This window comes from Anser anser (genome assembly GCF_964211835.1).
Source record: "Anser anser genome assembly, chromosome: 2".
In the NCBI taxonomy this organism is placed as follows: Eukaryota; Metazoa; Chordata; class Aves; order Anseriformes; family Anatidae; genus Anser; species Anser anser.
Window position 1 is genome coordinate 21,822,098 of NC_139721.1, and position 18,439 is coordinate 21,840,536.

Here is an 18,439-nt window from a genome sequence, read left to right on the forward strand (position 1 = left end):
AACTCTTATCTCTATAAAACCTCAAGAAATTGTTGAACCGTGGGAAAAATCAATGTGTCTGTGGCCTCTTCTTTGAAAGGAGGTCTATCCAGGGTGACTTGGTCTCACCTCAGCTGTAACCAGGGCTTGTACGTTCGGCCTTAGCTCACCCCTACCTCCCTGCAGGAGGATTTTGGGACTCCATGTCTTTTCCTTTTCTTTAAGGAAAGGCACCAGGAACCATGTGTTGCTGGGGGAGATGTAACCCCGTGCCTTCCCACAGGAGCAGGGTGTTGCTGGCACCCACAGAAAGTGCTGCTCTGTGGCCACCATCCTCCAGCTATTCTTCCTCCAAACCAGCACCCCGAGGAAGTGCCCCTCAGTCTGCCATTGCACCCCCAGGGATCTTCCTTGCCCCCTGCCAGCATCCTTCCACCATGCTTCTCCTCAGGCTCAGCAGGCGTGCAGACCCACCGTGCTAAGCCAACGTGTCTCTTTTCTAGGAAAGCTCTCTCTGGAAGAGTTCATCCGAGGCGCCAAGAGCGACCCGTCAATAGTCCGACTCCTGCAGTGCGATCCCAGCAGTGCCGGGCAATTCTGAACCCAGTCTTTGGATGAATTATGTATCTGCTTTTTTTTTTTTTTTTTTCTCCCCTTGCCAAACAACATTCATGGTAGTGTTGCCTCTGTATGGCCAATTATGCCTTCTTTTGTGGCATCTTATAGCTTCTTTTGTTGTGGATTAATTATAAGAATGCTGAATTGCTCTTAACAATTTGTCCAGAGCACGGGCAGTACTGTTCTAAACAGATATTGTGGTGTTATCATTGTTTTAAAGATTTTGTTTTTTCATTTTAACGTGTCTGTTTTGGAAAGTACACATTGAGAAAGAGAAAACCAACAACAAAACCCTTGGCAGCAAGACATACCGATAGGTCTTAGGTTGCTGCTTTAGTAGCTGAGTGTTCACCCAGAGGACCTGAAAGTGTAGCAGAGATTGAAGCAAAAGGGTTGTGATAGGGCAGGACCCGCCTGGGACCTCCTCTCCTGTCCAGGAGGCACCAGTGAAGCTCAGAGACAGGATGACGATCGTCCGCAACCGATGAGGGCTGCACCATCCGCACCCCTGCTCCTATGCCTCGTTGTTTCAATGCCGTGAACATTTTCAAGAAAAGAAAAGAAAAAAAAGTCAACCGTTTTTACTTGGTTTACAGTGGTTGGTTTCACATGGCTTTATCTGAAAATCCAGCAATTTGCAGTCCTGATCCCAAAATCCACAACTGACGATACCTCTTGCCATTTGGGGTCAGCAAAAGCAGACGTGGATATTGAAAAACTGGGTATTGACAATGAATTTAAGGGAGATACGTGTTGAATGTGAAGTTTTCAGGTTAGTAATAAAATAGTTTCTACTAAGGAGAGTGGGCATTGAGCCAAGGAAATGATGTACACCTGTAAGCAGCTAAAACTGAGGCAAACCAGCTATTTTGAATGCTCTTGTGCAGTATGAAGTTTTGGGGGTGTTTTTGTCTCTCTCCACGTAGCTAACGCAATTTCTGGGCCTGCTCCGAGGGGAAGGCCATCATCAAAACTTGTTTTAAGCATAAAATTGTAGCATTTATATTTCCTTTATTTTAGTAAAGCTCAAAAGTCTGTACTGAAACAAGGAAATGGTACGCTTTATGGTATATTTATATATATAAAAATTAAAACGACAAAAAAAAAAAAAAAAAACGAAAAAAAGATCAGCTCCGAGAGAAATGTTGAATGTTTATCTTTTCGCCTAGATGCAGGACTTCTGAAATTTGCCGCTGCAAAACCTCCATCCTTTGGCCAGAGTCGCTGCATTCAAAGCTGGGGTGCAGGCGTGGGATTTCTTGGTAACTGTACAAGCGCTGCTGCGACGGAAAGGCTTTGGTGACAGGAGGCATTACGTTGACTAAATTGGCATTAATCTGTCATTAGCTGAAGGCTGCTCTGTGGTCCCGCTGGCGAGGTGTCCGCGCGGGCGGCGCACAGCCTTGGGAGCCCGTGGGCTCGGCAGGACGACCTTTGCCTGACAGGCGAGGCTGGCGTTTTGTCAAGTGACCTTGTAGATGCTAATCCCCGGTAGCCTTAATTTAAAATAAACTGAGTAAAATAAGTCTGCTTCGCAGATGATGATTAACTAAGTACTAATTAGAAGTCATGAAAAAGTAGCCGAGTGTGAATAATTTTTTGTTGAACACTAGCTAGCATGTACAATAATTAAGAGAGAAAAAAAATCCCTAGACTTAATTTCTCATTACCATTTGCTTTGCCAGGTTTGATACGCAAAGCCTATTAAAACAAAATAAAAATAAATTAAAAATAACATTGTTAATCAGTTGTACTAAAACGATCATGAGTGGCTAATTGCACATAATAAAAATCTTCAGGCGCACACTTTTGTCTCAAATGATCACAGAAAGCCAACTGATGATTTATTCCTGTGAAATTAATTAAAATCCTGAGCCGAGGTGTGTGGGGGAAAGTGAGAAAGCAGGAGAGGCCCGAGCACAGACACGAACAGCTTGCAATACTTAGTGCTCTCAGCTGTTACAAGCATCACGGGCAAATTTTGCACAGATTCTTCCCGTCGGTGGAAATGTCGCTTAGCTATTTCTCCCTAACCCGCCCTGCTGTAGGAGAGCCCTGTCCCCATCACCCCGCGTGAGTTCAAAGCCGTGTTTCTCCTCCAGTGCTTGGGGTTGCTGTTGGCATGCTCGCACCTCCGTCCAGATACAGGACGGAGCACTCGGTCCCCTGCCTGCCTGCTCCGCGTGCCCCGCCACTGCCACCGCAGAGCTAAGTGGTGCTGGGGGAACCCCAAGGGACACAAAACACCTCAGCGCAGCCTCCAGGTCAGAAGCAGCCCTGTAAAAGCTGGCACTTACTCGGGATGAACGTGAAACCTTCCCGTGGTCCCATCTTCTTTTTGCTGTTGTGAAAGCAGTGGTGGGCGACTGAGACTTTTAAAGCATCGCCTTTTATTTAAGCATCTGCATTCCACCTCTCTTTAGTTTTACAAGGCATTTCTGGCCCAGCACCTAACTCCAGCTTGTTTTAGCTCGGTAGTTTCGGGGTTTCACGTGTTAATGCTGTCCAACATGTGTTTGAAAACACAACCTGCGACGTGACCCCAGGCCAGCGGAGATGTAATTCTTTCCACAGCTCATGAGATCTGGAAGAATAAGAGTCGTCCTCCAGCTGCAGAGGACATAGCTGCAGATAAAAGTATTGTATAAACATTTACAGAGTGAACCAAGGTTACTCTTTTACCTGACTACCGCTGACGACTGGTGTTGTTTTAAATTATTAACTACCCTTTTCTTTCTCTGCCTCTGCGTGTACTTTGAAAGTGAGCCCTAGCTGAATTGGGTATGGGAGCATCTGCAGACCTCAGAGCAGCAACACTGAAGCATTGAATGCTGGATTGTGTTTTTCTGCTTTGCTACCATTAACATTTGCAGTCATTGCTGCCTTCATAAACCTTTTGAAAACAAAATGACTGACCTATCCGGTATAAAATTACGCAGCAAGTTAGATACTTTCAAGAGATCAGTTAGAAATATTTCCGTACAGGAAGGCTGGCAGACAGTACATGCTATTGCATGTCACCTCTCAATTTCGTAGATACATCCTCCAATAATACTTGCTGGTGGAAAAGGTAACCTTCACTCAAGTATTATCCAGATGAATTAATGAGCATATCCAGCATGCAGACTTGATCCACATAGCTTGTGAAATTCTGGGCCAGAAGATGCCAAGTGATGTCTGTGGCTTGTGCTCTTTGCAGTCTTTGTTTTACAATGCTTTGGGAAGGGAAACAGGAGCACAACCCTTGTAAAAGCAGCGTGTGTGTTGTGAGCACTTACGGCTTGAGAGGGGCTGAAAAAAGATCTATGTTTCGACGTTATTTGGAGCCCTGTGAGTTCGAAGCAGTGAATGTTCCTGAGATAATGGGGCTGTGCTGTTCCTCGTAAGAGCTTTTAGGATTTTTACCTTATTGCTGTGGCATTTTGTCCTTTGTTGTTCCCTGCTAGAAAGCATGACCTCTGCATTTTCAGGACACTGCTGCTTAAAACACTAAGCCAGAAGTGTGTAAATTCTGTGGCTGGAAGTGGTCTGTGTGCAGCAGCAGTACCTGGGGTTCCCAAGTTTAATAACCACCCCCGTGAGCTGAGCCCCAGGGATGTCCAGCGTGCACCTTCCCGCTGGTGGAAAACATGCAATAATGGAGCTTAGCTTACTTTTCTTGCACCGCAGGCTGCACTAAGTCGCATTACCTTGCACCTGCTGGGGGCTGAAAGCACCCGCCCGGGCAGAAACCCGGGCTCGGCTGACTCATGGAAACTGGGTGAGCTGTGGTAGCTGGTGTTGAGTCCTAATCCATGGCCTAAGCTGAGATGAGAACACGGCCGTGGCCGTATGATGCTCAGTACATGTGAGCAGGGGGACACGGTGACAAGTGGCAGGTCCCCGGGGACACACAGCTGTGGGAGGGAGCCCCCTGCACTGCAATGAGCGCAGCTGTCCCCGCTGTTATAAAACTTTGTCTTGTCTTTTTTTAGCAACACCGGTGAAGATGCAGAATCATAGCCGTACGGTCAGGATAGAGGAGACATCCTCCAGAAGGGTTTGCTTTTGGAGCCTGGTGCAGGGACACAAAGCAAAACGAGCTGAGGAGGGCTGGGCGAGACCTGTCCCGAGCACCCAGCACACCAGCTCCTCCTTTTGTCTGTCTCACGGTGCTCCCTCGGTTTCATGTGGCCAGGGGGTCTCGGGGTCTTTGGTGTGAGACCAGTGGAGAAGAACTTTTTATCTGCCCTTTGCGCAAATATTCGGATGCGTTCATTGCTCTGTCGTGCTGGGTGTGATCTCACGTAGGAGTTTGGAAGTGGGGGAAGTCGGTTTCCTTGGTACCACGGGCAGAGCCGACCGTGCTTAGAGACATGGAGGAACTTGGCAAGCAGCAGGTAGCTGAGCAGGACTCCTAGCAGAGTTCTTGATTTGTGCACCGGGCAGATAAGACACGAAGCAGCGACGTGCCAGACCCACAGAGCGATGTAAGACTAGCACAGAAATGGCATCTCCTAACCGGGCAGCTCTGCTCTGCGCATCCAGGCAGAGGACTGCTGGCAAAGTGCTCTTTAAAATACCTTTAGCGTGAACGTGTAGCTGCAGAAGCAGCTCTGCTCTTCCTTGCACAGCAGCAGCAGAGCTGTTCACCATGCCCCAGCTCAGAAATGCCATATGCTCCCCTGGGGAGCTGCTGGTTCGACTTCCAAGTGTAGCTGTGGGCCAAGCTTTGCCTGCAGGAGATTTCCTCCTGGTCTGCCACGAAGGCTCCACTTGACTCTCAGAGCTGAGTTGCCATTTCGCAGGCTGGTGAAGGTGAAAAGAACGGCTGTTTTAAGCACAAGGAGGAAAAAAGGAGCAGGGTTGGTAGATCAGCAGGGAAGGCAGTGACACTAGAAACGGGGACCATCATCGGAGAGGTTGTTAGACCCTTTCGGCATTGTAGAGCAATTGGTTGGACGTGAACATCCTTGTCTCTTGCAGAAACCATCTCTGGCTGCTCTGAGTGTCTCAGCAGCATCCCTTGTTCCAGTCTGGCTTTTGCTGCTGTTGGTTTCAAATGTCCGTGTGAGCTGATCATTGTTTCAGGGATGGGGATTTTCGCAGGATGAGAGAAAAAGGTTTTCAGATATACTCTCCATATCTTAACCAGAAACAGCCAGAAAGGCCAGATGTGAGAGGTTTCTGGGAATGCACAGACTTGGTTTCCTCATTGCTCCCACAGGTCATCTTATTTTATTAAGTATAGCTGGGATTAAGATATCACCTGTAAAATGCTGGCTAATGCACAACAAGCAAGCCAAAAAAGAGCTTGGGTTGTGGCGAACGGAGTGAAAGGACAAGAGGAATGAAAAACAGTGAGACACATTGCTGCCTTCAGATCAGGGTCTGAATCCCCGCGGCAAAGCTCCCCGCTAGCAATTACAGAGCAGCTCCATTTCATCCTTCCAGCCTGTGGGACCTCTGGGGCTGTGTTGCCCTGGGTCACTACCTGCTAAAGCTGGGGACTTGGGGTTCAAAGATGGTCATCTGAAGCACACGGTGGCCATCCTCTCTGCTCTGTTCGCTTGCTCCACAGCTGAGAGATGTCTTAGATCTTCCCCTCTTGCCCTGACCTGATACCAAAGATGTTCTCACCTTCCCAGGGCTCAGGGTGCTGGGCTCTCCAAGGCTTTGCTCCCCTCTCATCCCTACCCTCTCCCTGTGAACAAATAAAAAACACAGGCCTGTGACATCTGGAGGAGCCAGGCTGGACGCACGTAGGTGGAACAGCTTCTGATTTGGTTCTCAGCCCTTGGCCCTCCTGCATGTACCTTGCCAGCCCCACTATTTATTTACTGTTATTAAGCAGTGGCAGTATTAAGCATTTCGGGAACATGCCGAACCCCTGGAACAATGTGGTTTTCATTATCACGCATGTGTTTGTTGATGCACTGCAGACTGAACCCGGCCGGTGACTGCTCTCCGCTCCTGCGGCTTATCCCATGGAGACCTGATTTCTTCCAGGCAGGAACAGTGTCTTCCTATTCAGCGTGATGCTGCCTGGAGCATCCTGGTGCTGTGGTCCAAGAGATAATTTTGGCAAAATGGAGTGATGTCGGGCAGAAACTCTTCCTGCCGCCCGTCAAAGGCACGTGTCAAGGGTGCGACCTCTGGTTCTCTCCTCCCCGGGGGCCAGGGGTTTCAGCAGTATTCAGGGCTGGCCTCACGTTCCCTCCCCTGAACAGGGTGGTGGTGATTAGTAAACCCACCTGAGAAAATCCTCTTAAATTCTAATCACAGGTTGTGCTGTTAATTGGCTGCACTCGGAGGGGAGATTAATGGATCCTGCATTGGAGAGAACTCAGAGCTCCTTGCCACCAGCACCTTTTCATTTCCTGTCATTAGCTTATTCCCATTTCCAGGGCAACCAAATAGTTTTTTATTAGTATCTGAAAGAAAACAAAAGAAAACAAAACCACCACAACAACCAAAAAAAACAGAGTTTCAATTTGATAAGGACCTGAGGAAGCTTACTAAAGATGTTGTGCTGTGTTAGCCATTTGAATGTCCTATAGGATCATGTTTCTTTGGCATTTTCTGTTTGATTTCCTCATCCATGGTTTAGTTGTGTTCTTGATTTATTTGTTTTAGATCCTCTCAGATTCAGTCCTGCACGTCGTGTAGCTCATATGCTAGGAAAAGTCTCAATGAACCCAAGAGCAGATCTGCCAGAACAATTACGAGTGAGGTGGGCTCGCTGTGCCTAGAAAAAATGAAGTGCTTAAGCAGGTTAGGGATTATTTCTGTCTGCATATTTCCTGCAAGGAGACAGAGTTGCATTTCGATATCCTTACTTCTTCCACTTGCTCACTTCCATTCCATCCACGCAGTCCTGTAGTTTATATTTGCACATTCAGTGCTATTTTGCTCTTGAACCCAAGGTGAACTATAGGAGCATCTTCTGACAGAAGCACTTCATATCTCTGATTTATAAATATTGCCCAGTAGGCGACATAATACATGCAAAACTATGTAGTTATAGATTTGTTTGTGTGAATTTGGGCAAAAACTTCTGATGCTGTGGAGGCTAACAAATTGAAATAGCCCATGGCCAAAAGCTGAACGGATCCAGGCGTCCATTCCCTTTGAAGTCCATGACCATTCCACAGACAGCTTTCTCATCATTGCTCCCCAGGCTGTCTCTACGTCGCAGCGTAAAGTAGAGGAACCAAATCTAATTTTAAATAAGCTACCATGGGCAGACTAAATGCAGCAGCATGGAGTTCAGCATATTCTGTGTCTTGGCAAAATGAGATACCTCTCTAGACGAATGCTTTGTAAGCAAACCTACATATCCTAAGAAAGACTTTTGCAACTCAGAAAGGAGAGGGACAACTACGAATTATAAGAATTTGGTCTGCATAGTTTTCTTATGGCTGTCTCGAATTGTTAGTGTCCTTTCGTGTGGATGCCTATAGCTATTGTGATGTGTTAATTTTTCTCCCCACTTCTGTTGTGATCTCCTATGGTGATATTCTGAGTCTCTGGCCAGTTCTCACCAGGCAGAACCCGCCCGAGAGGACATCCGGAGGGGCTTTGCCTTCAGAAAGGCTGCGGGCAGCTCTCAGGATCTGTCTCTGTGCTGTTGCATGCTGTAGGAACACGTACCCGCAGTGACGTGCGAAACCCACCCTGCACAAGGAGAGCGGACGACCGAGTCACGAGAGGGGACAGAGCCTGGCGGAGGGCTGTGTATGTGTTTTGTGCCCCTCAGCACGCGCACCGTTCCCCTGCTATTAACTCCCAGCTAGGACCTTCCTCGAATTCTTAGTGTTGGAGTCAAGTTTTCTTATGCTGATAATGTATTTGTATTATGCAACTCAGAAAAAAAAAAAAAAAAAGAAAAAAAAATGGTTATCTCTCTCTGACCGTCCTCTCCTCTCGAGAAGCTCTTCTCTTCTGTACATATGATATGCAGAATGTATGGAAGTCTTACCAGCGTCGGTTTGCATTTTTAAGACTGTACTAATTAATGTGTGATACTATTGTGTTTTCGTAGTGGCATCTTTGATGTAAGATGTAAAAACTATTTAAAACGAATTTTTTTTTTTGTTCTTGTTCGGCTTTTAGAGCTTGCACCGAGGACTGCATGTTCACTAGGATCAGCCTTTCCAAGGGCCGTCGTAGCTGCACACAGGCGCCGTTGTTTGACATGGAGTGTAGTGCCCGCCTTCTCATTTCAATAGGGGTCAGTTCTGAGCGGAAACTAATTCTTCCCCCAAAAGTCTGTTCTTCTGTCGTGCTCTCTCTCTCAGACTCTAGCATCCAGATCACACGCTTTGGCCAGCCCCGCCACCATGGGCTGCCGCCGGGCCGACGTGAGACCCTGTGACAAATGTACTGGGTCCATGTTTTAAGACACTTTGCACAAGTGACTTGAAAAATATTTAACTAAAATTGAAACATAATGACACATTAGCCAAGAAGGAAATATTAGCCTGGGCTGCAAGTATAGGGTCAGAATCCTATTGGGGTGTTTAATGTAGTAAGAATTTGGGGTCAGTCCCTAAGGGATGGGACCATCTGGGGGGCTCAGATCTTCATTTCTGGTCAGGCGTGGTGGAGGCAGAGGAGCTTTCACCCAGCCTTTCAGGCAGGGCTGCCTCAGCGGACTGACTCTGAGAGAGATGCTTCTCCCATCCTGGGCCAAAACGCAAGACATGCTGCAGCTTACCAATTTTTTTTTTCATATAAATATTTTTTTTTTTCTTTTTAAAGGAGAATGCAGTTCAGCCTGCACCTGACAAAATGACTGACTTCAAAAGCATGTTTTTCCTTGTTATATAGACACTCACAAAACAGCATTGTGTGGTTAAAAAGGCGCATTTGTGATAGTTTCTTTTTCAGTGCCAAAATATATAAGCAGTATTGTTTGAAGGGAAATAAGAATTTTTTTACTGTATTGTTATTACTGTTGAACAAATATTGTTTTTAAATGTTAGATTTTGAAGAATTTTGTATTGTAAACTGTTTTGTGACATGGTGCTTTTTCATACTGGAATTACTGATTGCACCTAAATATGAATTATTTTGTTTTCTTATATAAATATGTAACCTTGAACAATCTTGATGAAAACCAATGTATGGTGGATACCGAAGGTTCACACGAATTCCCCTACTGAAGTCCCCTAAATGTTCTTTCCTACTAATAAATATCCTGCTGCAGCCAGTTCCGTAGCACGTGCTGTTACTCCTCACACCCCGAGCTTTCTGCAGCCCGCAGCCGCAGCCCCCAGCCCGCTCACGGCCGGGGGTAAGGGGACAGCCACCGGGCTGTGCCCAGCTAAGCCAATTTCGAGGGCTTAGCAAGGATTTAAGCCGTGCATGGGCGCTGCGTTGGCACGTTGCAGCAGGCAGGACCGCAGGCTCCGGAGGGGGCTGTCTCCTGCTCCTATTGCAGCCCCGGGCATCTCCTTTAAGCTCTTCAAATTTTTACCTGGGTTAAATTTGGAGATGGGATTAGCACCAGGATGCTAAAAGTAGTTTAAATCCCGTTGGAAGGTAACTGAGACCAGAGCCTGATTCCTCCTGAGAGCCATAAAACCCAGCCTATTTGTGGCACATGTTGCATCCCGGGACTGCCCGTCTCAACATCTCAGGGAGGAAAGACCAGGGCCCCGAGACCCTGTGGCTTACCCACTTATGAGCCCTGAATCTGGCCCTGTCTAGGAAGCTGAGAACTCAGAGAGAGCTGACAACTTGGGAATGTGCTGAAAAACCCTGCTATGCCTGTTGAGTCCCCCAAAGATTCAGTCAAAACCTCCGGGAGGGGTGTTTGGTTGCCCTCTCCTAGGCGAGGGTCAGCTTTTCCTAAAGATCTGGTGAGCCAAACTGCTGACCCTCATTCAGCCACAGCAGAAATGTGCTGGCCTTTGGAAAGGCTGAAGGTGCAGCAGCTCCCATCCACTTAAAAACACGTCTTGCTTCTCCACTGCCTCCGCAGGCAGAGCACTTCTAAGCACTCGGCTTCTAAAGCATTCGCTTTCCAAGAGCCACTCAGTAAAATGACTTCCGATAAACCATCATTAAATGTCTATCGCAGACAGCACCCAGGAAACGTGATTACTCTGAAAAGCCCCACGCGGTGTGTGTCATATCTAAAAAAATACGGTCCTGTACACATTTTCATTTCTGATGGAGCTCAAGTACTGACTGCAGGGGGCTGGTGGGGAGCAGGGGCTGTGCTGGGGACCGGAGCAGCCATGGGAGGGGATGGGTTTCTGCGCTTCCTGGTGCGTCTGGAAAAAAAAAAAAAACTCTTTTGCTCCTGTTTAGTCAGGCAGGCTCTCCAAGCTGTGGAGCGACGAGTTCCTCACTGCCCTGCAACAACAAACAGATGAACAAACAGATGACAAATGCTTTTCAAAATGCTCGGAAACCACCAAGCAGCCAGGGAAAGCTCTTATTTTAAATTTGTGGTGGCTGTGGAAAGGCTCTTTGAGCTGGATACAGGTGGACGTTTTGCTCTGGTGGGTTGGGGATGGGTGGGAGACCTTGGCTCTTGGTGCCAGCTCCCCACCGGCCAAGCCATTTCAGGTGAATTTACTTCTTCTGTCATTGCCTGGACATTTTCTCTGCCTCAGGGAAGAGAGGAGATGTCAGGGGTTGGCTTTCACACAGCAGCTCATCCCACACGAGACTTGCCCTCGGCAGGAGGGTATCGGCTCTGAACCTCCCCACCCCACAGCACAAAGGGCAGCCCCATCACTGCGTTCCCTGCTCATGTGTTCTCACCTCCTGGGCTCTTGTTTGTCAAAAGACAAAATCAAACAGTGGGGAACAAAATGGCCAAAGTGTTTTACTGCAAGAGGCACCGCCTGGCACGCTTCAGAGCTTGGGGCTTATAGGGCCTGGTGGGAGCAGGTGGGGAGGCGAGGATCTCATCCATGGTGCCCTTGAGCTTGTGTTTCCGTTGGGTTCCCAGGACACCGCAATGCGTTAGGAGATCAGGACACTTGGGGAAGTGCTCCCCAGCCGCCTGACAATGGAAAAGAGCCCCACCAGGCCAGGCCCACCCAGGCTTGGGCCCCAGCTTCACACTGTTTACTGAGGTGATGACAGCGTCAGAGATGTGCAGGCTGAGGCCTGGCCTGCCGACGTGCTCCAACAGGAGAAAGGCAGCAGTTCTCCTTTGCCTCCAGTTAATTGTCCTCTGTTCCCCTCCCCTGAGTGTAAGAGTCCAGTTTTCTAAGCAGGACGGAGCTTGTGATGAAGGTTTCTTCAACTTGGTGGCACGAATACAGGCCACAAAGACCGGCCATTAAAGGAAGCAGGCGCCTGTATCTTCTGGTTGCACCTTGATGCCAACTATGGGTGCTCAAAACCACTGCAGACATGGAGAAGCCTGTAAAGGAGAGGTGCCCTGAGGGCACCAGGCATGCTCAAGCCCAGCCTCTGCTTTTTCTAGACTTGCTGTAGCCTTCCAGGGAGGAAGGACCTACCCTAAACCCTCTCACTTCAGCTCTTCTCCCAGTTACTGTGACTGAAGAGACAGATCTGGTGGATCAAGACAAGAGAGAGATCCGCTCTCTCTCTCACCCACTTGCTGAGTAACATGTGAGATCAGCCTTCGTTTCCTCCTCCACTTGAGAGTTTTTGCATTTGAATAACTCAGATAAACATGACAATCTTCCTGCCCAAACATTCTTCCAGTTCTTCCCTCTAAGGCTGGACTGCTTCACAATGATAATTAAACATTTGGTGGAAAAGTGGTGAGGGAGAAAGAAACGTGTGAGCTTAGGGAATGGGAGACTGAAATGTTAGTAAGTGTAAAACAGATTAATTTTCTTCCCCCCTCCTATTCATCACAGACAGCCACTGAATTGTATTTCCTATGTTAGGATACCTCAGCCAAGTCTTTTTTGTTATGGATTGACAATCTGGGGTAACGAAAGGGAGAGAGAGACAGGATGATTAATAAACTCACATCATTATTGCTGATGGAAAACCAACTTTAACCTATCTGTTCCATACTCTGCTGGGACTAAAATCAGCCCGAATTTCTGCCTTTGCCAGACACTGCTCACTTCTGGGTCCTGAGAGCCTCTGGACCACTGCCACACCACTGCTCTTACACCACATACAGAGGCCACTTTTGTCACCAGTAGGCACTACCTAAAATGTAAAAGCTGTAAATGTAAATATATATCTTCATATACATTTACAAAAAAAAAAAAAAGTTTTGGTGATTATTTTTGTTCAGTTACTGTCTTTGTTTTCTTGGTAGCATGAATTTCCATTTTCTTCTTTTTGGAAAGTTTTCTGGGCTCAGAAAAAGGAACTCAATCCCCATTTTGCAGCAACACACACCAGAGCAACAGAAATATTATCTCATACATAGGAATATTTATTTTTGTCCTTCTTAAAAATGTACAAAAAATAAAATAACTGTATTTACAGTTTATCAAACCCCTCTCCCAGTTGCAACACTATTAAGTTACATGAGCTATTTTCTTAATATAAAAGCACACTATTTATACATAAAGTTTCTTTTTTTTTTGCCAGAGAGGGCTTGTCACAACCTTTGGCACAAACACTCTTGTTTGTATCTTGTCTCAATTCATAGGAAATGGAAGAGCATATAAACATTTTGTAAGCTTTACATTTAAAAGCCATAAAATACTCCTTTCCAGTTCCACATCGATCAATATACAGCAACTCTGACAGCTGGAGAGTTTAGTTTTTACTAATTGTTGAATTAATTTACATTTAAACCATCCGTAGACTGAAAGAGGAAAATATACAAGAAAGATACTTGATCTCTCAATTCCATTGACCAAAGACTTCATGAGAGAAGACACACAGGGAAAAGAAAAGAAAAGAAAAGAAAAGAAAAGAAAAGAAAAGAAAAGAAAAGAAAAGAAAAGAAAAGAAAAGAAAAGAAAAGAAAAGAGAAGAGAAGAGAAGAGAAGAGAAGAGAAGAGAAGAGAAGAGAAGAGAAGAGAAGAGAAGAGAAGAGAAGAGAAGAGAAGAGAAGAGAAGAGAAGAGAAGAGAAGAGAAGAGAAGAGAAGAGAAGAGAAGAGAAGAGAAGAGAAGAAAAGAAAGAAAAGAAAAGAAAAGAAAAGAAAAGAAAAGAAAAGAAAAGAAAAGAAAAGAAAAGAAAAGAAAAGAAAAGAAAAGAAAAGAAAAGAAAAGAAAAGAAAAGAAAAGAAAAGAAAAGAAAAGAAAAGAAAAGAAAAAAGAAAAGAAAAGAAAAAAGCTATTTTCTTTGTAGTTAGCATTTGGTAAAATCCTCCAAAATATCTTGATGAGGGTATCACCATACACCAACAAAGCTTCACTGAAAGGATGCACTTTATTTTGGATATATAAGCACCTGACTGTGCAGAAGGCAACTAAAGGTTGAGGTTTGGGTTTGCATAATAAACCATCAAATGGACAGTCATAGTGCCAAATCTGTGGCAGGAACAGAAATTAAACCTTAGAAGACTGCTCTGCCTTTTGCATCTCTCTGTCAGCGTCTTTCAAAACTAACACGTGCAGACATGGTGTGGCTCTCACTCTTCATATGGACAAAGAGCTGAGCAGCAAGCCACCCTTGAGGTTACACTAACTAAGGTTCAAGACTGCTGTCTTGAAGAAGGAAAGGAAATGAGAGTTTTGTTCCTTTGAAAAAAAAAAAAAACAACCATCGCAGAGCCACAAAGAGACAAAAGGAGGACACAGATACTTCTGTCCCCTGCTGAACAATAGCCAAATCTTACTTCCATTTAACTCATAATATTTAGAAGATACAGTGCTAATCAATCTTTTTCATGAAACAAAAGCAACACGTACATTTAAACAATATATATGTAAGAACTTTGTACTCCTCATGACCTTTGAATCAAGCAGGGCATAAAGCAGGCCCCTGCTTCAGAAGTTTGCATTACTAATACTGCCCTTCCCCATCGCCTCGACATCCTGACTTTGACCAACCAGCCCTCAGAGGTGGTGAACCCCAAGAGCTTGCAGCTTGCTGTGACCAGCACCCAGGGTTCAGTGCTCCTCCAGCAGCTGATGCTGTAGCTACAAGCGAGCGGGTGCCGGGTGACGTGCTCTTTGTAATGTCTTTGGTGCTCGTGATGCATCTAGTAGTTGTTTTAAAATACTCTATCAGGGTAAGTCTTACTCTTCTTCCTCAGCCCTGCTACCTTGAGTGAGACTGCAAGATGAAAATAAAGGCAGGAGGATCAGCTCTCTTGCTACTGACCAGCAATTTGTACACTTACAGATATATTTAGAAAAGCTTTCAGTTAATCTTGGAAACAACTTTCCTTCCCTGGACAGTGCCTGACCTAAAGCTCCTAAAATGGCATTGGAAAGGCAGCTCAGCTCCTTAAGCCCCAGTATTTCCTGGAGCGTTGCAGCTCTTGCTGATCCTTTACTGTTCTTCAGTGCAAGATGCTGCAGCAACCGGCGGGTCCTAGCTCAGCTTACAAAAGAAGAAAGATCCACCTCTGTGTAAGACAAGAATGAAATATTAACCTGAGTGCTGGTGCTGCCAGGACAGCCCTGCCCTGCTCTGTGAACCCCAAACTCTCGTAACGCAGCACACCACAACCCAGCCCAGTCCCAGGTGCCACAGGCATGCCTGTAAGTGAGACTTTTTGGATGGCAGCTTCGTTAGGGGCAGAGCCAGGGCTCAAATCCTACAGACATTTACTCCTCTGTTTAGCTTGCAGCTTCTGCTGGGACATCATGACCAGCTGAGAGATCCGAGTTAAACTCCTTAGGATCCCAACACCACCAGGTAACAGAGCAATACAAGAACCAACAGCACTGCTCATAAGCCCTGTGTGCCGGCCCCAGTTCACAATGCCACCTGCTAAAACTGTCCTAATTTTCTTTGGGAAAAAAAAGCTATCTGGGCTAAGTCAGCACAGAGTTTTTATCTGAGCCTGAGGCAAGAAGAAACAAACCAAATCTCCCTAAAATCCCTTGTATTCCCAGGATGTCTGCTCTTAAGCAAGGTAGCAAGAGCATCTTTGCTGGAGTATGTACTCGTAAAAAGACAATGGAATTACTACACAGCTTGGCACAATAAGAAAGAAAAGCACAAACCAAATGAACAGAGAAGGCAAGAGGAAGACAGAGAGAACAGGCTTTGCTTTGCAGACGTACCTGGATTCTGGTTATGCTAACTCTGACACTAACAGCCTGGAGCTTCCACAGGTTCTGGTCCCACAGAACCTTTTACGGGTACCAGACATTTCCATTTGAAGAACGGAATTTAATGGGATGCTATTGCTAATGAAGTTAAGAAACTGTGCTAGAGCTTGCAGGACAATTCATGCAAAAATGTGACCAAAAGAGACTGGTCAGCTATTCCAGCTCCTCTGCTTGGATGTAATAGCTCCACACAACTCAAACCACCAGAGAATGAGCTCTGCTAAACTAGGCAGTGTTTCTTTACATCATTAACCAGCTAATGAAAAAAAAAAAAACTGCGACTAAATGAAAAACAGATTTTAGAAGGAAAAAAGTAAGGAAACAAAGACTACATATAGGCAAGGCCCCACATTTCTGTCGGTCTCATGGGATCCTTGTACAGTGCATGGGGAATGAAATGCTTGCAACTGAAACCCCCAGGACTGTATGCTGTGTGAGGAGCTCTCTGAGACAGTCAAAGGAGCTGGAAAGGAGAGAGACAGGTGCCAGGTTTGGATGCGCTGGGGACATTCAGGCCTTGGATCCCTTTTCTGATATGATCAGCCTGCAGCCTTTCTCTCTCACACAATTCCTGAGGCAGAGGCGGAATTTGATGGCATGACCCTGTAGCTCAGCCTGGGCTCAGATCCAGCCTTTATGAGAGAGATCTATCTCCACACCTCAGCTGTGGGCCACTCTCGGTCTCCACCGGCAAAATTGTTCCAGTTTCCATAAAAAGCCCAGGTTTCTACCTCATCCAGCTGTCCTAGGAATCAAAACAGAATTATTCAATGGAGATACAAGAGCAAGTTCCTTTAAGAAGATTTTGAAGTCCTGTTTCTTACAGTCTAGAGGAATGCTTTAAGGAGCAGGCTGTCGGGGAAAGCACCTTTCCCTCCACAGGTTTGAGATGGGCCCATTTTGAGAGCCCCCACTTCACCAGCAGAACAAGCAGAAGTCCCTTCTGTACCTCTAGGCACGCCAGGCAGCAGACACATGGGTACCTTTAGGATTTTGTGGCAGCTGGATGGGGCCCTCAGTTACCTACAACCTGGGCACCTAAATTGGGCCCCACCGTGACAGAGCACTCCAAACACTGCAGCGCCGTTTGCTCCAATATTTCAGTATAAAACTGGGTGGGCAGGGGTGGAGTGCTTGAATGCAGACACAGTCATCAACTTCTCAGCACACACTCCTTAACAGATCGCAGACATCTAATCTTCTAGGAAAGATTCTGTTAAACCCTAAACCCGATACATACAAAAACATAGTGGCAGTAAACATGCCCACATACGGTAGTTAAAATATATTATTGCATATTATAAACATTATATACAAGGTTAAAATGGTTTCTTTACCATTTACTTACAAGTGACATTTGTAGCTGAATGCCTTACTTACAAGTCCTCATTGCTACGTGCTGAGAACTACCAGAGGTATTTGGCAAGACTATACACTAGAGAGAGATATGGATCAGTCTGAGCAAGTGAACTCTTGTCAGCCACTTTCCCCATCTTTAGCACTTAACCTTTTTTTTTTAGCAATGGTGGAGTGAACTCTGTTAAAGTGATTTATCCCAGTTTTCTGAAACTGGACCAGCATGGTTCCTTAACGCGTTTTAGAATGAGTTTATCCACATTAAAGCGTGGATTAAAATGCTGCATTTCACATTTGCAGTGGATCACCTGGTTACAAATCTGGGGGCTGGTAACTGCTTGTGCACTGGAGAATGGGGAACAATAAATAAGGGACCAGGTTAACGAGTGGCCTTGTGCTTGACAAACCCAAGTCTATATGCAGTGGGTGTGCAGAATGGACAATGTTTGCAAACCAGTCTTGTAACAGTTTCTCTGATCAATGTCTGTCAAGTTCCTGGGGAATCTTCTGCTTTCCAAGGAGAATGAAATGCTGTGGTTCCTTACAAAAGGGCTCTGCCTGAGGCTAGATCTCAGTCAGCGTGATCTTGAAGCCTTCAACCATGCTCTCCATGTGCAGGATGAACGTGTCCTCATTGGAGTAGTGCTCGATAATGTTGTCATCCATGTTTACCAGGATACTGGTGGCAAAGGCAAAAATCAGTACTTTTACATACCAGAAGAGCAAAAGGGAAAGCCATGCCCTCCACCCCATGCACGTGCTTCGCTAACCTCACAGTGATGCAGGAAGAGCCTCCAGAACATGCCAGTACAGGGACAAGAGTGAGAATCAGCTCTGAGACCCGCCCCACAGCCCCTTATAGCCTTTCGATTAGAGGCTGCCACTTGTGGAAGTAGTTACAAGGTAGATGTAAGAAAGTTAAAATGGAGAGATTCAGATTTATGATAAGGAGCAGCAGCCTAGCTATTCTAAAACCACAGCTGTGATGCTCATGACTAAATTTACTCATCTGAAACCCCTGCAGCAAGCGCAGCTCTCCCTTGTGCTTGCCTGCCTGTCAGACTGGGGCAGTGCCTCACTTCGTCCCAGTGCTGCAAAGAAACTCCACGCTGCATTCACAGCAAAGGTTGTGCCTTTCCCACACTACTCCCCACGATGTTATTAAGTGTATTGCCTACAAAACAGATCCAACATGTATTCAACTACATTTTCCAAACATAAATTCTGCTCCTTCACGGTAAGCCTATGAATTCTGGTCAGACACAGGCTGGATGTTTCCTCCTCTGACACCCCTTGCTGTCCCCATAAACA

The 18,439-nt window shown here is 46.0% G+C and overlaps 2 protein-coding genes across 6 annotated transcripts in view; one reads left to right on the top strand and one right to left on the bottom strand.

The window, feature by feature from the left end:
- NCALD (neurocalcin delta) overlaps nucleotides 1–9,790 on the top strand; it is a 54,157-nt gene extending 44,367 nt beyond the window's left edge. Inside the window, exons 4-5 of one of the 2 annotated variants that reach the window (XR_014579030.1) lie at nucleotides 483–1,369; nucleotides 8,692–9,790. Coding sequence is in view for 1 of the 2 variants with exons in the window: in XM_083822626.1 (XP_083678752.1) it covers nucleotides 483–580 (98 nt within the window). In the remaining variant the exon portion in view is untranslated. Of the gene's footprint in view, nucleotides 1–482 lie in introns of both variants that reach the window. The other variant, XM_083822626.1, reaches the window with a different exon arrangement.
- GRHL2 (grainyhead like transcription factor 2) overlaps nucleotides 1,669–18,439 on the bottom strand; it is a 77,729-nt gene continuing 60,958 nt past the window's right edge. For all 4 annotated transcript variants that reach the window (XM_083822611.1, XM_083822609.1, XM_083822610.1 and 1 more), the window contains exon 16: nucleotides 1,669–17,807. In XM_083822611.1, coding sequence (XP_083678737.1) covers nucleotides 17,693–17,807 — 115 coding nt within the window. In that variant the 3' untranslated portion in view covers nucleotides 1,669–17,692. The remainder of the gene's footprint in view (nucleotides 17,808–18,439) is intronic.